Raw genomic sequence first — 10,227 nt, 5'->3', positions numbered from 1 at the left:
GGCAGAGGGCATACCTGAAGACTTAATAACTGCAACAAAACAACTGTATGGTTATAAGGATCACATCACATTGACAGGGAGGGCCTAAGGCTGCATTCACAATGCAAGAAAAGCAAAATAAAATAATTAATGCAAGTTACATGAAAATGCAGTACAAACCTGATTTGATCAAACAAAAAATTTTTAAAGAATTACTCCTGACATGAACATGCTCAGACAAACAGGTGACACACTTGAGGTGTGAAAAGTGGACAAAAGCAGGAAAAACAAAACGGCATGTGAAGTTGCTTTGGTCAGGGCGGGGCACAAATGCGTTTGGCTTCAATTCACAAAGTTCATCAGAAAGCAGTTTGAACAAATACGTCGAGGCATCTCTGTGAAACAGCATAGTGTGTTTAAGGCAGCCAGTGATTTAGACGGGCTAGCTGACCGCTGACTTTATATAATCCAGCTGCACGTGAGTGAATCTTCTCATTTCAGAGAATGAGTACATGGTGGGTGCATCCATACGAACAACAGAGATAAAAACAAAACACCCATTTTAAAAACAGGTCTCGGTGTTTCGGGGAAGCAGCAGAACGTTACCGTCTTTGTAGTTTTAACTCTAGATAGTAAAAAGAAGAATCCCTCATGGGAAGCATCTGATGTTCGTTTATCGACTCTCAGAAGTCTCATTGTCATCCCAGCCTTCAGCTTAAAGGGAAAACGAGTGGGGCAGAGGCGTTCATGTGTTCATCTTTGAGTGAACGTCTGCTGATTGTTGTGTTTTCTGTCCTTAAATTCTAAAGACATCCTTGTGTACCAGAAACTTTAAAAGTCGGGTCAGATAAAACCTGACTGAGGACTGGAAAGACCAAATGTGTTTTACAGAAGACTGGGTCCAGTTGCAGAAATGATCATCATGATTGTCAAATACTTGAAAAAACAGACATGAACCTGGAATTTTTCCAGCAGTGGTTTCAGTGGACTAGGACTTTATCCTTGCGTTGCCTGAAGACTAGTGCACCACATCGTTAATGTCATGATCTATATCGTACTTTTCACAAAACTTGCTCGTGATGGGGAGGCAGGTGAGATGCTCCAGCCAGTGCAAGTTGATGTGGTAGACATAAAACCAAACGATGAGTGAGGAGAACAGCCCGACGTAGGCCAGCAGGGACACGATGATCAGGATGTGCTTGCGATATTGGTCAAAGGTCCCAAAGGTGATGTAGGGCAGGAAAGCAAAGGAGAGCAGCATGCCGCTGAGGAAGCCAAAGATGTGGGCGATGTTGTCGATCCACGGCAAAAGGCCACACAGGAAGAGGAAGAGCACGATGCCCAGCAGCTTGAGGAAGGCTTTCCATGGCTTTTCCAGCATCTGCCAGCCATGAAACAGCTCAACAAACAGGCAGGCGAGGAGTCCAAACTGAGACCCTGCTGGACCCACCTGGAGGAAGAGAGCACGAGTAAAGGTCAACGAAGAAAACACCTCGAGATGGTTTGGATTTTCTTGGTTCTACAGTAAATCACAAGAAATGAAAAACTTCCTTCACTTTGCCTGTATTATATTATTCTGCAGGACAAAGCCATGACCTGCATGACTGTATGATCCATCCATCCATCCATCCATCCATCCATCCATCCATCCATCCATCCATGTTTTTGGTCTGTGGGAGGAAACCAGAGTCCCCAGAGAAAACCCACAGATGCATGGAGAGAACATGCAAACTCCACCCTGAAAGATTCCCAGCTAGGATTCGATCCGGAGGTGACAACTCTACCAGCTGAGCCCGATTCAGTTACAAGCTAAGGTAAGCCCTTTATAAAAATAAAAAAAACATTTAATGCGTAAATCAATTCAATGTGCTTTCCATTCGCTGTAGAGCATGTCGAAGGAGAATTTCTGCCACAATTGTGGAAGACAAAGTTTTATCTTTAACTGAACTAAGAGATTTCATTTTCATTTGAGAGTTTGTTAATAGTTGCGTGCTAAGAACAAAACATTTCTATTTAGTCTCAGTATGATCAGCTAGTTGTATTGATACAAATGAGTCAGGTCTGAAAAGGTTTTGGCTGAGTCTCCTGGCTCCGTGAGGATAAAGGTCATGGTTACTGTACCAATCCAGATTTATCCGTTAGTGTCTTAGTTATAGAGATTCCTGGTTCTGAACGGCGGTTTGGGTCATCTGAGAGGAAAGACGAGCAGATCAGTGACGTCAACACCAGGTCTTTGCTTGGGCAGAGGTAGGTGGCTAATCTGTGAACCCATTAAACACCGGCACCTCAAAAACACGTCACTCCGCCCACACGCCTCAGACACACAGGCTAACACGCTCCACACACACGAGCAAAAGTCACCCGCACAGCCACTTACGGCCATGGATAATACTGGAACAGATGCTTAAAGATGAGCAAGAGACAGGAAGTACATCACTGTTCACTGAGGAGCTTTAAATATATTTTAGTCTACATAATCTGTGAACAAAACAATCCCCTCCAAATAGATTTGATGTATATTAAGTTTCTGTTTCCATAGTGTGTGAAACAAAGTTAATCTAATGACTTTTCCTAATGAAGTTTGACAAAAAATATCTTTGTGGTGGTCACGTGTTTTTAAGACGTATAAGGAGTCCTTTACTAGAGGCGTACCTTGATTTTTTGAGATCAGTTAGGCTCAGATTTAGTATAAAGGAAAAAATAAACTGACAATTATTCTCCCAAAGCAGAGGTAGAAAAGCCCTTCGACCCCTCCCCCCCCCCCCTTAATAGTGGGGAGAATCAAGGTCACGTATAGCAAGAATCAGTTATAACCAACTGTCAACTACATTGCTCAGCTGCTAATTTATTTCCAAGTCTTACCATTCATTTTGAATTGTAAACCGTGTGTCCAACAAGAAGTTTTATAAGCTCCAAAACAAACAAAAAACATAATACTTCTCTATTGTTGAGAAAATAGTACAAAAAATGAGTTTGTGTTTAAATAATGTGGCCTAAATTTGATGCAAAATAAAAACAATACAGAATTCAATTAATTCTTCAAAAATGTTTTTTTTTCGGCTGCTTCTTCTGCAGGGGTTGACACAAGACAACTTGCACATGAAATTTGGGAATAGTTTTGCGCTGAATGTATTTCCTGATACAACCTGGGCTCGAACCTGCAGCCTCAGGATTTAAGCGCCATGTGTTGTCATCATTAGAAGGAACAAAAGGAAGGAGGAACACAAGGAACAAAAACACCTACACCCCCCTGAACATAAGAGGATCTGTGGTGGAAGTGGTCTCCAGCTACAAGTACTTGGGTGTACACATGAATGACAACCTCAGCTGGAGCAACAACACCACCAGCCTGATCAAGAAAGCTCATCAGAGACTCTACTTCCTCAGGCGGCTGAGACGAGCTGGTCTGGGAAGCTCAGTCCTCACCTCCTTCTACAGGTGTGCAGTGGAGAGTATCTTGTGCTCCAGCATCAACATGTGGCATGGAGGCTGCACAGCTGCAGAAAGAAAAGCTTTGCAGAGAGTGGTGAAGGCTGCACAGAAGATGTTGGAGTCAGTCTCCCCACCATCACAGACATCTACACCTCTAGATGCAGGAAGAGGGCCACCTGCATCATGAAGGACCTCACTCACCCAGCACACACACTTTTTACCCCACTCCCCTCAGGAAGGAGGTTGAGGAGCATTAAGTGTAGAAACACTAGACTGAGGAACAGCTTCTACCCTGATGCTGTTAGACTCATGAATCTCTAACTAGAATAATCACCGTGAAAAACCATATCATGTTGCTGTTGATCTGTTTCATGTTGATGTGTTCATGCGTGCACATCCGCTCTCATAGACTCATGTTCATGTTTGTGCTGATGTTCAATGTTTTATGTTATGAGTGCTTAGTGTATATCTAGTTGATGTTTTTCTTAGTTCATATCTTAGATCTTGTTACTGTTTTTCTTATACATTTTATTGTTGGATGTAACTGGGACCCTGTGTACATAATTTTGCTCCACCACATGTACCACATGAGGTGCGAATGACAATAAAGAATCTCAGACTCTGATTATTTGTTTCCATACAATTAGTTCTCTGCATTTAACCCATCACACTTTAGATACACCCAGGTGGAGCAGTGGGCAGCTATGTAAGCACCTGGGGAGCAGTTGGAGATTGGATGTCTTGCTCAAGAGACACCACGACATGTGGGAATGACTGGGAGTCGAACCTGCTGCCCTACCACCCATCTCAGCCCCCAATAGGATTATGAGATAGCAGTACTGACAACAACATCCGAGTGTGAAAATACTAACTTAAATGTTCGACTCACACCAGCTTCTTAGCTATCTGAGGACTAATGTTCCCGTCATACACAGTTAGTGATGATTAAACATCTGGTAGTATATTTACCAGCATTTAGTAGACAACACCTGCCTGAAGTACAACCATACATCTACATCCAAAGGTTACTCTCCCTCTCCATTGCTGTCGTAGGTCACCAGAGTTCAGGTAATTATTGTTGGTAAAACTACAGACTGGTAAAATGCAGCCTTAGCTGTTTTTACTCAGCTTTCAAGGCAGTGAGAGATAATGTAACTGCTAGTGTCTGGTTTGTTTGTCTCTCATTAAACATGCACAGATTTTAATAAAACTTTTAGAAAGTAATCGGTGTCTGAACATGAGTCAAACCTTTTCAAAATGGCCGCCACAGTTTCACAGACGTTGAGCCAGATTTTGGTCTTTTAGTAGCCGAGAGCCTTGCTCAACACTTTGATTACTAACTTGGTTTCAAACCTTGGCAGATAACGCACCGATATGCGTACCTTCAAAGAATATTACTTTAACGTTGTACGATTTTAAAAACAATCATATGTATTTCTGTCATTTAGCTAGCACAATCTCTTTAAAGTGTCAGAGATCCTCTGACCAGCCTAACAACAAATAAATGTTAAGTAACAGATGCATTTGGGAGGCTGTGGCTGAGTGGTTAGAGCAGTCGTCCTCCAATGCGAGAGTTGGGGGTTCGAATCCACCAGCAGTCAAATGGCGGAGTGTCCCTGGGCAAGACACTGAACCTCTCATAGCCTCTGATGTGTGTCCCATCAGTGTATGAATGTGATAAAGCTCTGATTAGACTCTTTAGAAATATTTGTTCACTTAGCTTTGTATAGATCTAGTATAGAGCTGTATGAATGGGTAAATGAGGCACAGATTGTAGTGTAAAGCGCTTTGAGTATCTTGAAATAAGATAGAAAAACACTATATAAGTGCAGTCCAGTCCATTTCATTCACACTGATGTAAAACACTTGTGTTCATTAGACACTAATTACTCAGCTGTACGTCAATCATTTATGCTTTCAGTGGTGATTATGGCATCCCCATTCATTGGCTGGAATCCCTGGTCATAGTTGGTACAGGGATAAGGTTGTTTTCCCCCAATATTGCTTAAATGCATAGTTTCCTCAAATTATTTACTGGGGAGGATAATCTCAGTTTTTCCCAAATTGATGGGGTCTGGACCAATTGTGTAGGTGAATTTGGGTGGAGAAGCTTTGACTTTTCAGAAAAACTGAATGTCCTCTCTAATTCAATTCCTCCTGGCAGGAGACTTGATCCTAATCTTCACTTCCAGGCAGTTGTTTCCATACAGCACTGCTCAACGGGTTTCTATCAAACCAGAATTTTGGTGGTTACTGCTCACCATAAACGGCAACGTGAAACCTAAATTAAGTGCATGTTGTCACAGGATGCTTCAGAAGCTCACAGTAGCCTGTCTTATTACTGGACTCAAACTTTAAATATAATTTAAAAGACAAGGGTATCTAGGTCAATCATTTTTGGATAACTGAGTTATATTTGCACTTTTTAAGTAATTTAAATAAATTGAACATTAACTAAAATGTATGAAGTTGAAAGCTAGGTTGAGAATCAAAAGTCTTCCTCACAAAAAAATACACAGTATTTATCTCACCAGGCTAATAAATATTACGGTACTGTGAGTTTGCAATATTAGATAAAAGTTGATAAACAATCCTAAAGTGATGCATCACAATATCTAACTATGTAGTCCTGTTGTAACAGCTTCAACATTCTCGTCTTTGGATGGTCAAGTTTTTTATTTTCATTTACCATTTCAGCTCCTTTAAAAGGAGCCGTAAAAATCAGCTTGTGTGTTGCACACTCACCATATTGTGCTCTAATAATTAGAGCTCGACCGATACATCGGCAGGGACGATATTTTAGGCCGATGTAGACATTTGGGGGCCTATCGGTATCTGTGATAATTGGCCCATTATGCGTCGACATAAGTACTTCTAATGTTCACCCCTAAAATGCTAGAACAAGCGTAAATGCACAATGTATTCAGCAGAGAGCGCATGAAGACTACTTTCAAGTCATGGCCGTTCACTTAAGTTTCACTTTCACTTTAAGCACAGCAGAAGCAGCAAACAATACTGTGTAGAGTATATTGTTGAACAGAGCACGGTAAGTTTATTTTAACTGATCTGCAAAATAAATTAATAATAAATTCTCTTCAATCCTCCAACTCGCTTGTCATTAGCTACCGTGCCTTTCAAGTTAGCAAGCTAACATTTCAATTCAATTCAATTCAATTCAAAAATACTTTATTAATCCCAAAGGGAAATTATTTGTTGTTGTAACTCGTTATCCTAGTTTCAGTAAGAGATGTTATAAATGCTGATGGCTGTAGACAGGAAGGATCTCTTGTAAAGGTCCATCTCACAGTGGATCCTAAGAAACTGGCTGCAGATGCCATCCGATCCGTCCACCCAGACTCGGCTGGCCTCTCAGTTCCCCCGGGCTGTAGGACCTTCTGAATGCCAGGCAGAACTCCTCCCACAGCGATGGCCACTCCTCCCAGCAGTCCGCCGAGCTCCTCGTCGCTGCGGACAGCCAACTGTAGGTGCCAAGGGATGATCCTGTCCTTCTGCTGTCATGAGCCGTGTTTCCTGCTAGTTCCAGGATCTCAGTGGTCAGGCACTCAAGCACAGCTGGCAGGTAGATGAGAATGCTTCCACAGAACATCCTTTTCAACTCATTTGAGATTTGGGGCTGTAGTTGAGATATTATTTGAGCTTTTGGGATGTTAATCAGCTGCTGTTGGTTGTAGAAAACTGCCTTGTTGCCATGGTTACGCATCATAACAAATGTCCAAAACTAAAAAAGTTTCAGTAAAACTCCTTCCAGCTGCACAGCATCTGATACCAGAGGAAACAATCATCCAAAAAATGTGATTTACATCCAGAAAAAGAGGAATTAAAGTTTCCAAAAGCAAAATCTCAGAATGAAAGTAACAGAGCTGCTCCAACATGCAGCCACCTTGAGCGGCGCAATTCTAGAACAAATAACCTAGATAACCTAGATAACCTAATAATTTAGATAACCTAGCATAGGCTATTGCCTTGTAAACTTTGTCCAGAACAATAACTCTAACGTAGAGGTAAAATATATATCAGTGTTAGTAACTTTATCTTTGTTGTTCTCAATGAAATGCATTGCTTGTCTGAAATCTTTACTTCTATGAAAAGAAAAATAAACTCTGCTGCGGTCAGTACTAATGAGGCCTTCACCATACGTGACTGACTGACTGAACAATGAGCAGGAAGGGTGTTTCTCTAATTTATATTTTTGTAACACACTTGATAAATTTATTATGAATAGTGGAGGATAGAAAATGTGAACCCACATTAGGAAGACTGTTTTTATGACCAGTGCTCCACTTGTAAACCTACTGTGGGACTACGTATAGTGTGGATCTGATTAGCTTAGCTTCATGGTTGCTAACAGCTGCGCTAAATAAACAAGCCCCGTTTGACTCGCTGTTTTCGTAGATTCTTGGGGGTGGACAAAGCTCAAAGATTTTGAGCCAGTATATCGATTATCGCATTAGACTTCCCCTCCCAATATCGGTATTGGCTCTATTAATATAATTTAATCCAATCTTTTCATAAAACATGTAAAGTTGCTTTACCAACACAGCATTTAGAGCCACCTCACCCGTGTGAAATACTGTTAGTGTTGCTGTTTGGGTCATTTTTCTATAAGCCACGAAGGCTCCATGACTTCACACCAACTCAGTAATCCTCTTAAAGCAGCTCTTTAAGGGGATTGACCGCCGTGTGTCGTGCGCTGCATGTGCTTTCTCTGGTTATTCCTGGTGGGGAAATGAGATGGTCACTGATAAGAAGTGGAAAGTGACATTTCTGGCTTCCGAGTCACATTAAGAGCCACCTCAGTCACATTTGTAGAATATTCTATAAAAATAAACATCTTTTTACGATAAAGGCAAAAAATACGAAACTAATACCAAGTTTGTTTTCTGTTATCATTTTCAGATAAGCTAATAATCTGCTCTGGTGAATATGTAAACAGTTTGTGTTGCGTAACATAAAACAGCTGTCATCACTGAATAATACAGTCCTCTGTTAATACGCCTGAAATCAAAGAGTAAATGAGGTTTCATGCGAGTGCCACAACAAACGTGTTCAGAAACACGTGCACACCACCGGCATCACCAGACGAGTTGGATTCGTGCAACAATTATCTTTGCTTAAACTAAAAAATAATCCCATTTCCTAAGCTCTGAGGCAACGGCTGTTGTTAACTCGCACAAAGGCATTAGGTTAATCTCCTAAAGAGGAAAGTGGGCTTTACAACAACACAAAGCTCTAAACACACCTGCCAGTAAAAACTAGGTGATTTTCCCACAGGCTTAATGGTTTACAGCACTAAAAACAAGTAAATGAAAGAAATTCATTGTTATATCTTCAATAAAACCTTCAGAGCTGCTGTTTTTCTGGTTCGTGGAGCTTTCTGTAAGCAATAGAGAAAAATTAGAAATGTTTAACTCCTAACATTTAAAATGTAGAGCGGCATTATGAAGTATTCAGCAGCATTTAGTAGTTGATTTTTTTGTCTTCTCATGAATAATCTTGTGGAACTGGACGACTTCTATTAGTTTTTCAGAACAGCTAACAAGAAACTACAAAAGGGATGAAATGTGGAGAGACCCTCCCAAACAAAGCACACGAGTACAAAACACACGAGTTATTCTGAATCTAAAATCATCATTTTGATGTTTCAGGTACATCTGCAGACGTCCCTTCCCTTACGGGTCCATTCAGTTCATCTATCACCGAGGTTGTTTTCATGTCGACTGGGGATGATTAGCTGTGGCGGCCATCTTGAACTGGCTTGACTCCAAACGTTAATCAGTTGTCAAAGTACTTCCAATAATGAATTTATTGGAGTATTACTGAAATCTATTCAGTAAGTCATTACACAATATGATAACTGACAAACAGCAGTTACTGCCAAAGTTTGAAAGATTTTGTTCAATGTGTTGCACTTAAAACGTGTTGCTGCTCAATAATTAGAACAAATTTCAGCCCATTCTCTGTGGCAATGGACGAGTTAAACCCAGTTTTTGTGTTTCTAAGTTCAGTCTTCTTGAATTTAATTGAGCTCTAAAGGCAATACATTGCAGAGTTAAATATAATCAATGCTTTCGGAAAGTGTCATTGAAATCAGTCCACTGATTTAAGTGATATTTTGATAAACAAATAAAGTTGATTTTAAATGTTCTTGGGACTGTTTTAAACGCAGACATTTGGCAGTGAGCACTCAGAGCACGTGTTTGGATCAGTCTCAATTACCAAATTTTAGCTTAATATCATTAAAAGTGATTTCTGATCTGTGAGTTCACCAAGATCAACTTGCTGTGGGTGCCATCTTGAATTTACCGGTACAGACAAACTATCACTTTGCCTTCACTCGTAGTTGATTATTCAGTTAGAAGTAATGCTCGAAACATCAGATATGAACTCTAGAAACTACACAGAGGATGAGAACAGGGGGAGCTGTGCCTATGCTCCTAGCTAGGAAAGTAATGCCTAGCAGCAGTCACATGGCATGATTTTGCTAAAATGTTCCCACACTGCTTGCCGTAGCTCTCCTTTGACAGAGCAGAATCAGCTGTTGGTGATCCTGTCACCCTGAATGACCCCAAATCACCAGTTCAAGCTCACGACTAAAGAGTTTCAGTATGATTCTCTCATAATGAAACCACTGCCTGGGCTGAAAATCAGCATGTGAACACAGACGATCTCTCTCTGTCGGTGGAAGACCTGACGCTGATGAACTGGTGGAAGACCTGACGCTGATGAACTGGTGGAAGACCTGACGCTGATGAACTGGTGGAAGACCTGATGCTGATGAACTGGTGGAAGACCTGA

General features: G+C 41.0%; 1 protein-coding gene across 1 annotated transcript in view; it reads right to left on the bottom strand.

Moving 5' to 3' along the window:
- Positions 1–892: 892 nt before the first annotated feature.
- LOC119423192 (inactive rhomboid protein 2) overlaps positions 893–10,227 on the bottom strand; it is a 71,802-nt gene continuing 62,467 nt past the window's right edge. The window contains exon 18 of the mRNA XM_037690599.1: positions 893–1,429. Coding sequence (XP_037546527.1) covers positions 998–1,429 — 432 coding nt within the window. The 3' untranslated portion in view covers positions 893–997. The remainder of the gene's footprint in view (positions 1,430–10,227) is intronic.

The sequence above is a fragment of the Nematolebias whitei genome, chromosome 16, assembly GCF_014905685.2.
Source record: "Nematolebias whitei isolate Nwh7 chromosome 16, NemWhi1, whole genome shotgun sequence".
In the NCBI taxonomy this organism is placed as follows: Eukaryota; Metazoa; Chordata; class Actinopteri; order Cyprinodontiformes; family Rivulidae; genus Nematolebias; species Nematolebias whitei.
Note: the sequence above shows the minus strand (reverse complement) of the source record. Positions and strands in the feature narration are given on the sequence as shown.